Here is a 20556-nt window from a genome sequence, read left to right as displayed (position 1 = left end):
CCTTGCCTTCTTCTTTCCATAGAGCGTAGATAATGATCTGGTTCAGTATTATTCACTTCAGATTAACAGCATTCTCCTTTCCTACACGTTGGAGTGTACAATTTGGGAGAAAAAAAATCAATGCTTACTGAAGACATGTTTTAATGTTGATTGAACAGGAACAGTCACCAACTTTCTGTATGCACTTTGTGAAGTTGTGGGTTTGTGCGCGTCTGTGTGTATTATTGTTTGTCCGTCTCTTTGCTCTATGTGCCCTGTGATGGATAGGCGACCAGTCCAGAGGGTAATCTGCCTTTTGCCTGAAGGCAGCTGGAATAGGAACCAGCTCCCCTTGGGCCTAACCAAGATAAGCGATAGACAAAATGGATGGGTGGAACTTTAAAAAAAAAATTTCTGTACCTGCATAAAGTTCTTTGATGCCGGCACTGAAACGATCCCACAGGAAAAATATAAAATGCCAATAAAAACAGTGGAATAAAAACCGACAAAACAACTTAGAATACTTTACTTTTATAAATAAAGTTCAAGAAAAAAAGTACTTTATTTTTATGAAGTTCATGAAAAAATAGATCACCCTTGTTTCTTCAGTGTCTTTTTCTTTGTAGTACTTGGTACAACTGAAGGCATTTTAATTGAAGAATACAAAACTGAATTGCATTATTCAATATAATTTTATAAAGAGATTATTATAATTAGAAAAGGTCTAGAGGTAGATATCAGCTCTTATATTAAACTCTTGTGTGGTATGTTCATCGATATCGTCATACTTGTCCAAAGGTACTGTAGCTTTAGTTGCACCGCTCCTTAAAAATGAAGAAACTGAAGAAACAAGGGGTCTAATATTCTATCCTTGACTGTACAATTATTCATGATTTGTATTTCTATATTCATACATACTATACTCCTTAATTTATTTCAAGCTCTTTATTCAAGCTTTTAGTTAGCAGTGTTCTTGAACTTTATATTTGTTTTTCTCACTGTAAACATGTTGTGCACCCACTCAGTGAAATCCTGTTTTTCATTGTGTATGGAGCACGGCACTCAAAAGTGGACCTCTTTTTCTTTTCGAATGCTCCGATTTCCATAGTGTACGACGAGTGTACCCAGGATCAGGTTAGATTTAACATAAAATATTAGAGTAAATAATCAGCAGGCATGCAGTATGCTTATTGCTCTTATTGTATATTGGCTGTGGTTTCAAATCAATCGTCAAATCGTCATATCACTCAAAGAGACAACCCAAGAAAATACAAAATGCAGTTTTCAAATGGCAATTCAAATTAAGGTACAAAAATAATACAAACCTTTCTCACCCTGTGTGAAAAGGTAATCGTCAACCCCCCCCCCTTTTTTTTTTTTTTAAATCACAAAGTCACTGTGACAAATCATAAATTTGGAATACCTGAGTCTGGAAAGTGTTACAAAGCCATTTCCAAGGCTTTGGGGCTCCAGCAGTCACCAAAAAATACAAAGGCTCATCTCGCATTTGCCAAAAAGCATCTTGATTTTCCTCAAGACATTGTGTGGACTAACAAATCAAAAATGTGAACTTTTTTGAAGACGTGAGGCCCATTATATCTGGCATAAAAATGGCACAGTATTTGATAAAAAGAACATGATGCCAACAGTAAAGCATGGTGGTAACAGTCTGATAGTCTGGGGTTGTTTTGCTGCTATAGGACCAGGACAACTTGCTGTGATTGATGCAACAATGAATTCTGTTGTGTACCAGAAAAACCTCAAGGAGAACATCCAGCCATCAGTTCGTGCCCTCAAACTCAAGGGCTCTTGGATCATGCAGCAGGACAATGACAATGACACACCAGCAAGTCAACCTTTAAATGGTTTAAAAAAAAAAAAAAAAAAGTTTTGGAGTGGCCAAGTCAAAGACCGGATTTAAATCCACTTCAGATGCTATGGTGTGACCTTAAACAGGCAGTTCATGCTAGAAAACCTCCATTATGGCTGAGTCGAAACAATTCTGCAAAGAAGAGTGGGTCAAAATTTCACCAGAGCGATGTGAAAGACTCATGACCAATTATCACAAATGCTTGATTTCAGTTATTGCTGTCAAGGGTGACACAACCCGTTATTAGGTTCAGGGGACATTACATTACATTTCACAGAGAGTCAGAAAGTTTTGGATTTTTCTGTACCGTAATAAATTGTATTGTCATTTGAAAACTGCAATTGGTATTTCCTTGGGTTGTCTCAGTGATATTAAAATTGGTTTGATGATTTGAAACCTATGTGTGTGATACATATGCAAAAAAAGACAGAAATAAGGATGCGGGCAAATACTTTTTCACAGCACTGTATATGTGTTCCATATTCATGTCTTGTCTTCCTAGTTAGGTTTTTATTTCCCCCTTCTCTCGTTAGCCCTGTTCCTGTGGCTACCAATCACCTCCCTCCAGCCACTCGGCTCTAGTCCAGGTGTGCCGGGTTGTCCAGTCAGATGTATTTAGTTCTTGTCCTTGAGTCTTTTTTTGTATGCATTGTCAGAATTTTTTGGCTTCCTTGCATTTAGCCTCACCATCATAAAAACCTGAAACTGTGAAATATTCATAGACCAAATAATGATTCCAAATAATGATTATCGAACAGGTTTAACATTTACCATTGTCATCTGAAGCATTTTATGAGTAGTTTGGGGAGGACAAATCTCTCTTAACATACTTCAGGATAGGTCAGGATAGTCCTTTAGAGACTGCTGATTTTGATTAAAAGGGGAGGAAATGGTCAAACTGGGCCTGATTATTGTTATGTTTTCTGAATTTCAGATGATGGTTTGTTGTCAGAACTTCAAACAGTCCAAATGTCTCTTAACAAAAGGTACAATTTTTGGGATGGTCACAAGCCAGGTTTTTTTCTTCTAATTATTATAAATCTTGCTCATAAATCTCAAAGGATGTGCCACCATCATGCATCCCAACACAAGAGAAGTCAACACACATTGCCAGGACTTTCAGTGCAGTCAAAGAAAAGATAAAAATAATGAAGACAGCCCCCTTTTAAATCTCATTGCAAGACCTCTGTAACATTTCAAATCAATTTTTGAACATGCTGTATGACAGTGGTTTTTCAGATTGCTCCCTCAAACGTTTTGTAAAAACTTTCAATATCAGCACTTCAAATCAAATATTCCTTTACCAGATCTTAATTTTACTAAGTTTAAAAATATTGGTACTTTAATTTCCTCAAACAGCTCTGCCTCTATTGAGCTCGTGCTTCCCCCAGAGTAGCTCAATAAATACCACTGACCTACAGGGTTGACTGAACGTATTTTTTCTTTAGCTTTATTGTTTTCCATGTTTTGGGATTTTTTTTCACAACAGAGTAGTAACTTTAACGTGAAACAATATAATGAAATTAAAAAAACAATTAAATACTGTAGTAGTTTCTTATTGGAAAAATGGACACTCAAGTCTTGGTAGCTCAGTAGTGCAGCAATGTCATCAGCAATGTGAGATGTCATTAGCCTTGTTTCTTTGGTTATGCTTGACAGGAATACTTTTAGGTCCAATGCCTCTAGTATTTTTGGAATCTCGGGAGTCCTTGGATGCTTCATGTCACTGTTTTTGGTAACCTCCACTTGTGTTTTTTCCCTTCCCCTTCCTAGCTAACACACCTTCCCCTGTAGCATGGTAATGTTTTCAAAAAACAGAGCACGGTGTTCAAATGGGGGGAAAAAAAAGCTGCGAGGCTGTCAGCTCAAGCTTGAGGGCCATTCGTCAGCGGTAAATGACACATCCCTGTAACATACACAGTTGGAGTTCTCCTGTTCCTCCTAGTGGCAAGGTGGAGGATTTGTACCCAGTCCATCCTAGAGTCTTTCCATTAACCTTCTCTAACCGTAGTCAATGGCAAGGGCCCAGACATCTGCAATTCCACTGGTGTGAGCTAATATCTTTGGGGTCAAGGAATTGACACAAATGCAGCTTTATATACCATACATTAGATACAATTGGCATACGTGCATAATTACTTCAAGATTGGCTACAGACTCACATACACACACACACACCTCAATTATGGATTTCATTCATAGGCTTACAGCAGTGTGTACGACAAGGCTGACATTAAAGGAAATTAAATCTCTTTATGGAATGTGCCAGCCCATCTCACCTCTGGTTAAGACGCAGCCATTTCCACCACTGCCTCCCATAATCTACTCATCTGGGTGTTAAGGGCTTTGTAGCGTGGAACGTCATCAAAGGGAGAATGTAGCGAGGCGCCCGTGCTTACACGAAGCACGCTCGTGATAATCCACCCACAAGCTGAGCGCTGCTATTAACACACTTTTTTTTCGGATCTTTTTTATACATATGGACTAGACGGTACTTCATTCTTACGCACATAAACTCTCATATAGCTAGGTGAGTAAATCTGTCACAGAACTAGTTCAATCAGCTGAATATTGGACTGACATAATCCTGAAAAAAATATACACACCCCAGAATTCCCAAGAAAACTGAAATGAAGCCTCAGCTGCAAGGCTACATGCACAAAATGTAGTCAAAGAGCAGCAGGGTACATTCGGTTTTTATGGGCAGATTTAATTAAGCCCATTCATTTTTTTTTGCATCTGCATGAATGTGATAAATATGTAGAAAACGAGGGAGTTACACCCCCCAATCCCCATATTCACAACAGCCACTGACATGCGCCAGGATTTTAATCAAATCAAAACTGTCCCATCACTAAGACGGCTCATTAATTAGATGAGGGTCCACTCTGCTCTTCTGTGTTTTATTGTTTTTTTATTTATTGGTATCAACTATTAACTCCCTTTTTACATGAGACCTTCTTATGAATGTTATAATTTTACTTAAAATCTTGCTTGAATTATTGTGAAAAATAATCCAATATTGTAACAAATTATTGGATGGTGTGCTATCATCTGGAAATGGATTGTGTTCAATTATAGAGCTGTATTGGAATTCACTCAGTCATGAAAAGTGGATGTGGTCTGGTTTAAAGGTTACTTAACAGTAGAGGTATACTGTAAACCGAGACAATGTTGATCTAGTTTTGTTAAAAAAAAATAGTCATAGTAGTTTTAACTAAAATAGCCATCGTTATTTCAAGGAATGTTAAGTGGTTTCTTCTATCTCTTTTTATTTTTACTTGCCAGATTCTCGAAACAATTATGGGCAACAACTGAGTAAATCTACTCTTAAAACTTCATAATTGCCCTTTTCCACACCATTTTATAGTCAGATTAATGTTTTATACATCGTGGTTACTTTGCCTCTTTAGGATGCATAAAATATACCTCGTGAGGTGATCACAGTTTCAGATCACATGATCTTCCTTGGCGGCATGGTTGCCTGACTGGTTTGAGCGTTGGCATCACAGTTCTGAGGACCGGGGTTCAAATCCCAGCCCCAACTGAGTGGACCTTACATGTTCTTCCAGTCGCTGCGTAGGTTTTCTCAGTGCACTCTGGTTTCTTCCCACAACAAACAACAATAACTGCTGACTCTAAATTGCCCTCAAGTGTAATTGTGAGTGCGAAACATTTCTTTCTCTGTGCTTATTGGCTCGAAACCAGTTCAGGGTGTACCCTGTCCCCTGCCTGATGATAGGTGGAACAGGCCCCAGCACCCCCGTGACCCTTGCGAGGATAAGTGGCTCCGAAAATTGATGGATGGATGATCTTCTTTTCAAAACTCCCTTGGATTAGATTTGGAATATATTTGACTTTTTATCATCTGAAGAAGTTGTAACTAATTGTGTTCAGAGAAAGTTCACTTTTTTTTCGGTTCAAAGCCAGTTTGACTGTCTTTGACATTTGTCTTGGTCACTGATTGACTTGTCTGGCTGAACTGCAGGTCCCAGATGTTTGACAGTTGGTCTCGCTGAGCCCTCTCTTACCTCGGGGTCAAGCCTCAACCAGCTGTGCAGTTTTACCTAACTAGCAGAAACCTCAGGGCACTGCAATTAAAAACACATTTACAATAGCGACCCAACACATCTTTGTCTCAAGTTTTAAACCTTACAATGAAGGAAATAATCAGTAATGAAAACTAAGAACTAAAAGTGCCATCCAAAAAAACTTCATGTAAATTTCACACCCTACAGAGAAGAGCGATAACGAGCTTGCCAGGTTTGCATGACATAGAATGAAGTATTTAAAATCAAGCTTCAAAACCTGAATAATTCAGGCCACCTCTCAGCTTTCAGACAGTTGGGTGTGTTGAAGAGATACGCCAAAAGGAATCAAATATACTGAGGAGTGTTTGCTTATACAGCTGAACTTCAAAATTGAATGGATATTGTGGACTATAATCATAAAAATAAGCACACAAGTCAACTCGCTGACAATGTCACACCTGCACGCAGCGCCTGGACTGTTGGAGGAAGCCCAGGCAGTTAGACAGTCAGCACTCCCCCATTCACCAATATCAAGTTACAGAGCCATGTTGTCTTTGGTGAAATGTTGACAAATCTGTCCTTTGTAGAAGGTGCACTGCAGTTACGTAGGTGGCAGTGTTGATGTTCAAGCTCGCCATTTGTGTGTGTCTTGACAGTCAATCCAATACATTTTTGGTGCTTAAACAATGTTGTAGAGCTCTTAGAGCAAAGAAATATTTTCAAGGTGTGGCCATCGTTAGCTCGCTAGCTACTCACTGGTGTGCAATATGAGCTTTGTTATGGAAAATAAGCACGGTTAACTCAGAACTGAGCAGCAAAGCCAACGAATCGAAGAAACTTTATGGTTATACACCGGAGAATGGAACTCACTTTCGAAAGTATATTCTGTAACCTTGTGACATTACAAAATCGGGAAAATTCAAACGGTGGAAAAGGTGCTTGTTATATCTCAACAATACAGCAGTATATTGTTGTCTTTGCGTATGTTTTCACGACTTATCTTAAAACATACTGTATCCAATGTATTTAGAAACAAAACACGCTAGGTGCTTAGTGCCACTTTAAGTCTTTTTAAACGTACTGTATTTAGTTTTTACAGTATTTTTTTTACTACATTAAAAACTAAAAAGGGACTTAGTCATAATCTGGATCTGGGAGAGCAGCAGATCATCATGTTACTATGCACACACTCACCATATCAGCGGTGCGGCTATGATTGACATTGGAGACTTTGAGACTGTCCATTGATTGCGTTAACAGTGCATGGTAAGATAGCACATGACTGTACAATCAGGTGTGTAGGAAGGTGATAATTAAAGTGTTCCAAGTCACATTCAGCGCAAAGGAGGTCATGCGGACTGAGCTATGAGTTTTAGTTGGACAAAAAGTGTCACTGGAAAGAAATACCTCTGGTATGCGAGGCAAAATGTTTATGTAATGATAATGGTAAGGTTTACATTATTTCAATTGGCTGCTGCTTCTGCCTGGTACACACATTGGGCTTTTTCAGATCTTTAAATATTATCTGTTACAGACCCCACACATTCAATACCATGTCACATTTTACAAATAATTACGAGAATAGTCATCTTTTTTGTCCGTGACTATTGAACATGTTCAATATTTGAAATTGTCATCCCTGACCTGTTTCGGACCCTTTTATCCAGACACAACCCAGACCACAGGATAACCTTATAAGACCTACATTAGTCTGACGTTTGTTGTCCTGGATAGGGGAAGATTGGGACTAAAACAGCCCATTTATCTTGGCCTGACTTATGACTTTGCTGATCATCAAATCAAATTAAACTTCTCAACAATGGGAATAGCACAGGTGTTGAATCGGTGAATAATTTCTTACTATTACCCAGCAGCGCATCGCGAATATACTGTAGGCCTACAATTTCACTTCTTCATGAAGCCTGCCTTTGGAACGTTTCACATACTTTACTTTGTAGATAGATGAATGTGTTTCTTTTGCCAAATGTGTGAGTTCAACAAGCATAGTTGACAGCTTTACTACACTCTATGGGTAGCTCTTGACAAAGAGACAATGTGTATTTCAAGTTTTCTACACTTGATTGTAATGCATTCGTTCTTACACCTTCTTCTCTCCATTCTCGTTTGTGCCTGGTGTTTTACACTCTGGCCCTGCAGCAACAGGAACAGGATCCTACCAACCTGTACATCTCAAACCTGCCCATCTCAATGGACGAGCAAGAGCTGGAGAACATGTTGAAACCTCTGGGTCACGTCATCTCCACCAGGATACTGAGGGATGCCAACGGAGTCAGCAGGGGTGTTGGCTTTGCCAGGTGTGCTGCAACAATGTTTTGTTTAACTGAATTCTTCATACAAGTTGTTTTTTTTAACTTGTTTATACTGATGCCACTTGCAATTGAATTGTTAATGAACGCTTATCCTTATACTTAAGACACATATTATTTTTGTTTTGGACTACCCAAATCAGTATAAAATCCCACATCATCTTAAATTGTCCAAAAAAATGATCAGGCTTGTATTTTATCACTCAAAAAGATAGAGTCCACATCCAAGGATTCAGATAATAAATGTTCCTATTGTATTATTGCAGGGCCTCATCCCTAAATATTATATTACCTTTTCTACTTTTTCATTTTGACTTGTGAATCTACAGTAACCCCTCTGCCATTGTCATTAATTGCATGCACAAGACCTCAGTGACTGGCTATCATGCAGACATTTTTTTTCACATGCTTTGGTTGAGCTTTCCTTCCATTCCATCCAGGCTTGCACTATAGTAGACAGAAAAAAAACAAACCAGTGCTCTAACAACAGAGCCTAACTGAGCTACATGGCCTTTGTACATGAATAATACATACTAATATATATATATATATATATATATATATATATATATATACACACACACACACACACACACACACATACTATATATGCAGATTTCTCCTATGTGGTGGTTCAGGCCTCTATTATAGGTGGATAAAAATCCAATATAATATTGTGTCTGATATGTAAGTAGACAGATGTGTGCTATGGCCTACTATAAGCTAAATTACTAACAATGTTGCAGTGATTTTTTACAATTATTGGAATACCCACAATTGATACTGTGCTGTTGCTGAGGAACATCTGTTGGCAAATTTTACGATCTAATTCCTAAATATCTTTTTGATATATCCTGAACTCACCTATGCTCGGAGGTTATGCTGACATCTCATAGAGTGTCATATTTTTCCCCCAAATCTTTTTGCTCCCAATTGCACAAACTTGGGAGCATTCAACTTTAGAGGTTTAGCTCTACATACATTTGCAAATCTGTGTTACCTGTGTCAACAGACAGCTGCTGGAGGTTGGACCACGGGGGGCATTAGAGAGTAAACTGAGCTAAGTGTTTGTGGGCTGATCCATTACCGTTATCAGAGCCCATTACTCCAGCCTGAGCACTAATCATTGCAGACAGCAGCACTTGATGCCATTAACCAGCAGCACACAGAGAACCGGGTGCCTGCCTCACGGGCAGCCAGGCTTGCTTAGCCAGCGGCCGGTAGCTCAACATCCTTAGCGGCCGCCACACAGTCTGGCTAAGCAATTAGTTTCCCCGTGAAACAAAACCACCTGTCGGCCTTATTGACTCCAAATCTACCCACCTGTTTTCTGTCTACCTGCTTGCTTTTCTGCTGGAAAAGAGAAGTTGCTACGTAGGAGGAGGCAGAAAATGACTGGCCAGAGGGGTCCTACAATACCATGAATAAAATAATGATTGGGAATGGGAAGACTCTGCAAATCACCAGTGAGAAAATCACTGAAAATTGTGGAGAAAAGTGATGGATTCAGACAGATTTTCATGGGCAGTGAACACATCCCACCCAGCGATATGAGAGAGAATTTATTTTTATAAAATGGAAAAACTCAACCACATAAATCAATGCTGTAGAAAAATGTCTCCAGACACGAGCAACACATACGGTTCAATACTAACATTTCCATTCTAGGTGAAAGAATTGATACAAACGAGAGGATATAAGCCTCAATCATGACCTATTCATGACTCTAACACTGCTACTGTAGTCTGTGTCTGCTACATTTAAACTCGACATAGTACTACACAAACTTCTGAGATTACAATATGCTGATGCAGTGCTCATATTATAGTATCAACAGGCAACCAGCCATTGTTGTTGCTGTGGTATGTACAAGTACTCTGTGTGCTTTGTGTGAGGATTTGATCCCCTTTGATTAACTGGACACGAGAACAGGTTGTACCCGGCAGCTCGCCCAAAGGCAGCTAGGATAAACTGCACCTGTGTCAAAAATGGATAGATTGATGGTTTAAAATGATTTGAATGTATTGATCTATTTCAACACACAAAAAAATGTTTTATTAGTTCCTAATTATTTTTCAATTTGAATGAAGAATTGCAACACTGTAAAGAATAGAGCTAATCTTTGTAATTACCTAAAGCAAGTTCCAACCACCATAGATAATGAATATTATCTAAATTTTTTGATTTATTTATTTCAATTCTTTTATTTTTAATGTTTAATGTGCTGGAAGGCTATTTCGGGAAATTTTGGCTTCTTCAGTTGCACAGATTTTGGAGTCATGTTTTACTGTTAGAGCCAAATGACCCGACTCAGACACATTTTCAATTTGACTTGCAAGTCCAAATTTGTTAACAAGCAGTCTATGTTGGCAGTAAACTCACTTTATCTTACGTAACAATAAACAGGAGTTTAACAGTGAACATTTAATCAAAAGGATGTTTCAAGCTGGTTAGTGCCAGTCCTAGTTGAAGTTTGTTATTACAAAAACACAACTCTGCTGTGAAGTCTGCCAGATTAATGCAAACAATCAATGGAAAATACCTTTGCTAGGCAAACAGTAGATAGTCACAGTTTTAGATTTGGATATTTGATTGCATGTGGTAGAACAAAGCATGTAGACAGATAATATAACCATACTTAGTACTCCTCATCCCCTACCAAAATTACTAATATTACAGCAACTTGCAAAATAGAAGTTCAATCTTTTTTGTTTGTCTGCATGACTGTAGTATACTGTACAGTTATGCTTCCCGTTGGCCAAAGTGGTTGTATCTCAAGGTATCGATGTAGAGCTAATTACATAATTGCTATTTTACCTTTTGCCATCTACTATGTTGTCGTCTTTAGAATAAATTAGTTGTAGGATAAGATTGGTAAGTCACGCAAGCGCAGCATTTATACTCTGGTGGATTGCAGTCATACCATCAGGAAAACAACGGAGTGCACAGTCATTTGCGGATCATCCACTTGAGGAGACGGTGAGCTTATCTAGCATGGAGTGTTCGGATAGGATTCAGCGTGACCCATTGCTCCTGCATCTTTATAGGAAGATGGAGATCTGCAAGCTTATCAGTTGGGTCAAGGATCAAATCTTTTGTTATGTTCTGCATCACACCATTTTTGACATTTTGCACCTCCAAAATCACTCCTTTGCAATCGACTATAAAGGATAGGGTGATTTTAGCCACATTAAAAGCTTTCTATCCGGGTCTCTGTGGGTCAGCAAGTTGAAGTTAGTGTAGGTATTGATGGCCTCTCAATTCATGACACCCCAATTTTCTTTGTACCACAGTGCATGTTAATGAATTCTAATTAATTCTAAATGATGGCCCGTGTACGCAGCACTTCAATCTCCATAAGCCATGCCCCTATTTCACGATAAAAAGGTCATCTGTTTGACACATTCTTAACCATTTTCCAATTTTCAAAAGGGTTGTATCAACAGAAAGCTTGAACAGAAAATAACATAATAATGATGTCAAACATTGCTGAAGATAAAAGATAAAAAGCAAAGAATCAACAAATAACTACACCAATTATTAAAATACATAGTAAGGGATAAATATAGCACAGCAAAGAAGCATTCGTAGTTGGTAAAATTCATGAAATTAGCATTGGAAGCGACAGAAAATATATCAGCCATGCCACTCAGCGTTTAAGCCAGCCAGCGGCGACGTACAATTTGTGCCTCTGATCTTTTTGAAGACTGTTTGTCAACTGTAAATTTCGGAAATAAATATTTTGGGAGATTTTTAGCTTTTATGTGTGGTCAATCGATACAAAAGCCTTGGTTTAATGCGAGCAGTTTGACTTTTCCGGATGCACAATCGAAAGCAAGAATTCACTCAAGCTTCTCGTATTGTGACCTCTTCCAAAACACATACAGCAACAGATAAACACATACTGCACATATAGTATAGACAAGACACACATATACACAGTTGAATGGAATGAGGCTATAAGTCATGTGAAGTGTTGTTTTTATTGTTATTCTGGACATCAGACAGCTCATAACCAAATGTCTGAAGTTAGGTTGTTATTGTTAAAATTACCATTATTGTTTTATGAATGTCTATACTACCTATACTTTGTGGATCTTGGGTAAAAGATGTTTTGTTTTGGGTTTTCTTTCAAAAGCAGATTTTTTTATTACTTATATACACATGGTCTGGGGAGGTTCTAAATTTATTTGCAGAGGTTGTACAGACTGACACATGAACATATTGATGAATCACAGTTTTGCATGTCAAACAGGAATACTCACAATTTAAGCACAAATCCTTGCATAGGCATTGCTTGTGAATTCAGCCCAATGAGAGCATTTAGAGGATCATTTGAGGTTACCCTAGCTGGTTAAGTGTCCTTAGAATGGAGTGAAATTGAGTGATAGTGAATATGTGAAAGGTACATGATGCTAAGACGGGTGAACAATGACATATTTATAAAAGTAGAGGGATGAAAAGGAGGTTGGTGATATAGAAACGCTAGAGCAGAGAAACAAAATGATGAGCGGTGAGGCAAAGAAAGGAGGGCAAGAAACGTGGTAAAAGATGGAGGAAGTAAGCAAGGTTGAAAGACAGGGAGGAATGAGAGAGCCGTCAGAAGCAAGAAGTTCAGATGGGCTGGGAGTAAGATGGATGGGACAGAGAGGGTGATAAAGAAGCTCTGTTAAAAAGAAAGAAAGAGGGATGACGGTGGAGATATGAGACCAAGAGGACAGAGAAGTGGGTGGCTGACAGAATGATAAGAGTATTCTCAGTGGTGAGAGCGAATAAAGCACGAGAATTTACAAAGCAATGTATTTTGCAAAAGTATATTAGCATGAATGTCTCTCTCCTACTTGCATTTGGAGACTTTTTTTGGGGGGGCAGGGTAAATCTTAAAAAAAAAAAATAATTCCCTGATTAAACCTTGAGTTTCTCTATGAACCTTTCACTTGGTTAATCAAACTGGATTGGTTCTAATCTCACTAATCTCTCGGATTATTTTAGATGAACTGCTTGGATGTAATTTTTTCTGGAGGGAATAACTAAAGTAGCAGTAAGAAGTAATTGTTCTTATTGCTTTGCTCAGCCACTCCCTTGACAATTGTAAAGTTTAATCAGAAACATAATCATCTTTATTGGCACAATATGTTGAAAACACACGGGAACTTTGTCTGGTAGTTAGAGCCACTATGGTACAACAGTAAACAGGCCGCTACAACAAAGCATTCATGTAGGACAATAAAAAGATAGGGATGAATAGCAATATAAGTGGGCCAGTAATGTGCTAACATGTAATGCTAATACAATGAAAATTGTGTAAACCAACCATGATCAACAACAGTTGACAAATGCTGAGTGAGAAAGATACAGCAATAATGTCAAACTAGAGGTGTACAAAATTAGCAGAAAAAGGCAAATTGTCACAGTGGAATTATAAATCGACTGATTAAGAAGTTAATGACAAGCGAAGAAGCTATTTGAATATTTGCCTAATTTTAATGTGCATTGTTCAATAGTGCCCACCCGAGGAAAGGAGCTGGAAAAGATGGGGACCATAATGTAGAGTGTGCAAGAGAATTTGGCCTGGCCTTGTCTGAGCTCTTGTAGCATGCACGTAATCAAAAGTGGGTAGGTGGGTACTGATTATGTCATTTTCATTCACCTATGAATGGCCCTATTGGTTTTAAAATGAATGGTTTTTTTTCTCGTCATTATATGAAACTGTACAAAGAAGTTGGAGAGCATCTCCCATGCCAGTGCATACATAAAAGCAAGGTAAATATAAATAAAAGTACATGTGTAAAACGGAATGCATCAAGTATTGCTCAAGATGTTGAAATCACCATGCCTTTGCGTTAATAGAACAGCTAGAGGAAAGAGGAGAGTTCAGGGTGGTAATGGCTCTCAGAAAAATCATTTACTGTCTGTTGGTCCTTGCTTTTGCACATCTTTACCGCCTTCCAGATAGCAGGTGCTCAAACAGTTAATAACCGGGGTGTGTAGTTTCCTTAATAATGTTCAGAGGGCTGCAGAAGCACAGAGAGGAGTAAATGTCTGCAACAGAGGGGAGAGGGCAGCCAAGGATCTTCTGTGAAGCTTTGATTGTCCTCTGAAGCCTTGCTCTGTCAACCTCCAGCTGCTCTGTCTGCCAGCTGCAATGTTGTGTTCAGGTTGTTTTTCCTTAGGACTCGGGAAGTGGAGACGCTGTTGAACCATCTTGATGACCGCCAAGATGTTGTCTGCCCAGTGTAGGTCCTCAAAAATCACGACTCCTTGGAAACTGAATGTGTGGAATCTCTCCAGAGACTCGCCATTGATGAAGAGCGAAGCCAGTTCAAATGTGATGCCCTTGAGGTTCACGATGATATTTTGTGTGTGTGTGTGTGTGTGTGTGTGGTGTGTGTGTGTGTGTTCAGTGCCAGATTGTTGTCTAAGCACTATGTTGTGAGCTTCTGGACCACATTTCTGTAGGTTCCCTCGTCACCCCGACCACTGTTGTGTTGTCAGCGAATTTGATGATCATGTAATTTTTGTGGACTGGGCTGGAGTAGAAGGTGTAGAGACAGTCCAGGAGTGTGCTCAGCACACAGCCCTGTGGTGAGGCAGTCCTCAGTGTACAGATGGAAGAAAAGTAGGAGCCGATTGTCAGACTGGGGTCTGTTGGTTAAAAATTCCTTGATCCAGGTACATGTGAGACGAGTAAGGCCTAGTATCTCCAATTTAATCATAAGGATGTCTGAAATGAATGTGTCAAAGGTGAGCTATCATCCACAAAGAGCATCCTGGCTCAGCTCTGCAGTTGTTTCAGGTGACTCAACACAGCATGCAAAGCTATCCCAATGGCGTCCTCTGTTTATTAGCCTGCTATGTGAACCGGTGGGAGTTGAAGTTCGGAGGGTAGGCAGTCTTTGATGTACTTGAGAACCAGCCTCTCAAATCACTTCATAATAACAGTTGGAAGGGTAACAGGCCAATAGTCATTGAGGCGAGTTAAGGATTTATTTTGGAGAATAGGAATTATTATTGTAGATTTTAAATAAGTGGTGATGACTGCTTGAGTCAGTGAGAGGTTGAAGATCTTGCAGAAGATACTTCCTCGAGTTCCATGGCCAGGAGCACAGGCCTCACACCTTGCCCCATGTGCAGTAAGTGTAGAGTTACTGGAGCCTATTGGGGGGGTGGCACAGCACTGGAGCAGCTGAGTGTCATCAGGATGATTCCAACCGAGTAAAGAAGCTCCTCTGCCGATGACTTGCTTGTATCTCCTGGTGTTACATCACGGCCTTTGTAGTTTGTAAAGCTCTGGAAACATTGCCATACCTACCAAAGTCTTTTGCCGACAAGATGGGACTTAAGCCTCCTCTTTCTGGTGTTTTTGATACCGTTTTTCAGTTCAGCTTGAGCTGTGCTGTAAAGACCACCCTCACCTAACCTGAAGGCAGTGTCATGGGCCCTGAGGAGTGAACTGACCTTTCTGGTTATTCAGTGTTTCTGGTTTGGAAAAATCCTGATGCTTTTCTTCACACACACAGTTTCCATACAGAACTTGGTATCGTCCAGTACAATCCCTTTGTATCTGTCCAGGTCTTGGTGTACAAAAAGGTTTGTCTATTTGTTGACAGCAGTCTTGAAGTTCATTGAGTGCAGTCTCTGACCAGGTTGTTACAATCTTTGTAGTAGGACTAGATCTGCGTCTGAGGGGGGTCATACGAAGGGATGAGCAGCAAGGAAATGTGGTCTGACTCACCAATGCTGGGGGAGCTGTGGTTCTGTAGCTCTGCTTAGTGTTGGTGTACACGTGGTCTGAACTGTTTTCACTTCTTGTTGGACATTCAACATGCTGGTGGAATTTCAGAAGTACAATCTTCAGATTGGTCCTATTAAAGTTAATGGCTATAATGTGAAGGCCTTCGGGGTGGGCCCGCTGCTGTTCATTGATGATGTTCAGCAGGAGAGAGTATTGGCATTCGGTGGACTGTAAGCAGCTGTTATTATGGCTACAGTTAGCTTCCTGGGGATGTAAAAGAGCTGGCATTCTACGGACATGTACTCAGTGTCGAGTGAACAGTGTCTCAAAATTGGTGTTGTTGCACCACTTGTCATGTACGTACACACACGGCCCCTACCTCAACTTTGTTCAGTTTTCAACCCGATCGTAGCGGTGCAGGGTGTAGCCTGCCAGGTGTATGCTAGCATCAGGAATGTTCGGGTGAAGACAGATCTCTGTGATAATAAAGACGCAGCAGTCATGAACACACCAATTATCCGCAAGTTGTAATTCCAGCTCGTGCATTTTGTTGATAATGGATTTGGCGTTGTCATTGGTGAGGTACTGGCTTGGAAGAGGTGGTGTATGTGGGTTGTTCTTTAGCCTTAGCAGAAGGCCGAACCGACGGCCCCGCTTCTGCTTCCCCTCACTCCTCCTCCTGCACCACTTCAACAGTCCAACAACAATCCATGGTGAGTTCAGCGGTATCACTAGCTCATCTGGTATGTTGTTTCTGCTGAAAGTCTCACGAGACTGCTGTTTTGTGTTTCAATATCCGATGTCCAAAAGTTACCGGTGGGTGTAGCAGTGTACCACAGAGGCGTACGTAACAAAGTGCCCAAAAAAGCAAAGACGATCTGGGAAAAGAAGCACTGATAGGGAGACCCATAAAATGTTGCATCCGTGAGCGCTGCTTTATATGAAAACTCATCCAATAAAAGAGCAAATCTAGACAAACGACATTTCAAACCAATGAACAATATTGAGTGAATTAAGCTAACAGACCCGTCCCCTGCAAAACCCCATAAAACATCCAACCTCCCCACGGACAGGCCCAAGATTCAATGCCGCAACCTTGGTTGTGAGGAAGACGCACTAAACATATGCCCCGCCATGTTGCCCTCATGTTATGGTTCTCCATTTTCTGTACTTTTATGTCTGTGTACATTCTCAGTCATCAACATCATGGTGCTCCGCAACAGCTGAATCCAGGCTAGTGATCTTTTTTGTCAAAGATGTTTCACATTTAATCCAAGAAGCTTCTTTGGTTCTAACTTTTCAGTGTGCGACATAAATAGAAGGACTCTAAATGGAAAATTTCAAAACGAAGAAGCCTTTTGGATTAAAAAGTGAAATGTCAACAAACAAGAACACTGTGGTTGTTTTGATTCAACTTTTGCAGATTCTCAACATTTTGTGTTTGAGTATAAGGATGTTTGATGAAAAAAACTGATTAATTATCTAAACCACTTGTAATGTGTCCTTTTTTTGTTGCAGGATGGAGTCAACAGAGAAATGTGAAGTAGTGATCCAGCATTTCAATGGAAAATACCTGAAGACACCACCAGGAATCCCAAGTGAGGCTTTTTACCTGACCAACGGTCTTTCTAATTGTCTTATGATGATTGCTCCTGTCAGGTCTGCTGGACAATGTTCTAGATTCTGTGTGTTGTTGGCTTTGACTGCTATCATTAGCTGTGTGGCTAAATAACTGATTTTTTTCTCATCTCATTCCCTTTATCTATTGCAATTTCTCTCCATCTTTGGTCTTGCTACATCTGCAGACTAGAACTTCTCTGGAAGAGCGAGAGAAAGAAAAAAAAAACACTTAATATTCACCCTCATGCCTTTGTAATGTTCTTTGCAATCTTCCTAAGAGCTTGCACTCGCTTCTCTTTCCTCCCCTGCTCACCATTGCCATGTCCTCTCTCAAGCTGAGCAAGGGGAGAGCAGTCAGGAGGAAAAAGAAAGGTTGAAAGCTCAAATATACCTAGCACTTTGTGTGTATGTGTTTGTGTGTGTGCGTGCGTGCGTGTGTGTGTGTGTGTGTGTGTGTGGTGTGTGTGTGTGTGTGTGTGTGTGTGTGTGTGTGTGTGTGTGTGTGTGTGTGTTTTCTCTGCACAGCAAGTTGTCTTCTCTGTTCAAAGTCATCATTACTACTCAGGATGCTGGAAACACAAAATGACAGAGGAATGGAGAGGATGGACAAGTAAGGTGGTAAAAAATAGGTAGACGAAAGGTAGCAAAGAAAGAACCAGAGGGCAAGGCCTCAATGAAGGGATAGAAAGTGCCACTTAAGCACTTTTCATGCCAGCTACTGCTGAGCTCGAAGCCGCTTGTGCATCCCAGCAGGATGTGCCAGCCAAGCAAGGCCTCACAAGGAGCTGTCCTTCACCCTGGGGCAATTTCATTAACAATACTCACACCTCCACCTAGATGCACCAAAACATACCCATATATTGCTTTCCACTTTTCCGGTATCATCTCAGACAGTCTGGATTTCTGAAATGCTCAGCCACTGCATAGCCAGTAGCTATTAAAGGCAAGGTGAGGAGTTACAGTGAAGTAGAGCCATAATAGGAAACCTCTAAAGCTTGGAATATCAGACCGACCTTCACCTTTTAGGGTCTAACTGTCATCTGCTCAGATTTTATGACTGTTAATGGACAGTTCAGATGTATACTAAGCAGAGGGATTGCCTGCCTTGACTTAAGAAAGCAATTAGAACTAGTGAGATTGGTTTGTTTTTATTTGAGGCTACAGTTTTCTGAAGGGTTAAGAAAGTAATACAAGTGGAATGTCTAAGGTTACACAATTTGGAATTCACCTCATGCCCTAAATGCCCTAAAGTTTACCCACAAATCTTCACATCATGTAACATGAGACACCACCCAATTTGTGTGATAACTCCATTGTATCAAGGGATGATTTTACTTATTTGATATTTTGCAGCACTTTTAAGGGAAGACAAAATATGATAAAAGAAAAAAAAATCATCACTATATAATTTCAATGACCTAACCGAACTTGCATTCAAAGCTTTAAGACTCCTCAGCGGAATTTTTACAAACATAATGGTTTTGATCATCTTAAACAATATTTAAAATGTGAAATGGGACACACATGACAAGGAACAAATTGCCATGTGTGTGGAGTTGACCAACAAAGCATACCACATACTTTGTGAGTCTCCTCCCCCAAACCATGACTAACCAGTGAGAGGCAGCATGGTGCCTTCTACACGTGCCTACATTGCTATTTTATTGTGGTGAATGACTTTGGAGACTCACTCATAAAGCTCTCAAAACAACAGGTGTGTTGATCAACAGGTCACTTTGTAATTGGGAATTTTTCCAATTCATTTTAAAATCACAGAGTTTGTCGATTGGTTATACTCAATGCATGTCATCCAATGTGTGGACCGTCACATGACCAAACATGGAAAGGTTAGCATACGTCCGTTGTATGGTCGCCAACGAGCGTAACTAAACTTTGCTAGTGTGTTTGAAGCCTAGTTGCATGAACTGATGAAGCTTGCTTGGTTGAGAGGCGAAAAGACAAACAGAAGTGTCCAGTTGCAAACGATTTGATATCCTGGGAATGAAATGACCTAGATGAATGACATTATTCTCAGCCACAAGCATCACTAAGATTTAATGACATAGTTTAATCCAAACCTGCTAAAATGTTTTCTTTATAGAATTTTTTTTAAAACAAAACCTATGCACATGTATATTATTTGTTGATAATTGTGATATACGCAAACATGAAAGCCTAAATGCTGCCTGTTGTCATCGTTGGTGGCTTTGTAGTCGCATTTTGTGCTAAACCAGTGGTTTTCAGTGCGAACACCATTTTTCTATAATTTTTCATGTCTGAGCAAACACAATAAGCCCCTGAGTGGTTCCTTTGACCACTGTGAGCAACATCAAGATGTGTGCACTGTGAGCAGGTCAGTGTCATCCATTGAAGTTACGTTGTTTATTAAAAGTATCAGATTACAGCCTTTACACTCCCAGCAAAACACTGTAATTAAGAACAATTTTATATATTGATTTATTGCAAACTCAAGTTAATAAAAATGTCAACTCTTTTAATGCTACAGAAAAATACATTCCTCACAAAATCAAGCCAACTATAAACTATACATTTGAAACCCCGCTTCCAAATTTCTGTATTTTTTTTTTATTCACAATTATATCCTATTCTGTTTTTCTTGGTGTAAAACTGAATTACTGCTTTCACAATATCTTTTGCAGTGCATGCTGACAGCTGAATGATGCTCCCAAGCAGTTTTATAGTGAACATTATTTTGCTCCCTGTAAAGAAAATACAGATATTGCTTTTTGTGCAGTGTATTGTCTGTGCTTTTCTCCTTGATGAGGGTGTGCCAGGGGGGAATTTTAACATTATACACTGTCTCATCCTGCACTTTTTGATTGATTGAATGGAAAAAGTTAAAGGCATAACTTTTGCTATGTCATCTTTCTGGTACGTCAGCTTTCAGGTACACTCGGGTAATTTTCCATGTGATTTAGATTTTTTTGAACAGACAGCAGACATGCTTTCTTGTTGATAGCTAGGAGAATATTG

The 20556-nt window shown here is 39.6% G+C and overlaps 1 protein-coding gene across 8 annotated transcripts in view; it reads left to right on the top strand.

The window, feature by feature from the left end:
- rbms3 (RNA binding motif, single stranded interacting protein) overlaps positions 1 to 20556 on the top strand; it is a 345032-nt gene that overhangs the window by 220854 nt on the left and 103622 nt on the right. For all 8 annotated transcript variants that reach the window (XM_061822004.1, XM_061821911.1, XM_061822083.1 and 5 more), the window contains 2 exons: positions 8038 to 8195; positions 17461 to 17540. In XM_061822004.1, coding sequence (XP_061677988.1) covers positions 8038 to 8195; positions 17461 to 17540 — 238 coding nt within the window. The remainder of the gene's footprint in view (positions 1 to 8037; positions 8196 to 17460; positions 17541 to 20556) is intronic.

Source organism: Syngnathoides biaculeatus, chromosome 1 (assembly GCF_019802595.1).
Source record: "Syngnathoides biaculeatus isolate LvHL_M chromosome 1, ASM1980259v1, whole genome shotgun sequence".
Classification (NCBI taxonomy): Eukaryota; Metazoa; Chordata; class Actinopteri; order Syngnathiformes; family Syngnathidae; genus Syngnathoides; species Syngnathoides biaculeatus.
Note: the sequence above shows the minus strand (reverse complement) of the source record. Positions and strands in the feature narration are given on the sequence as shown.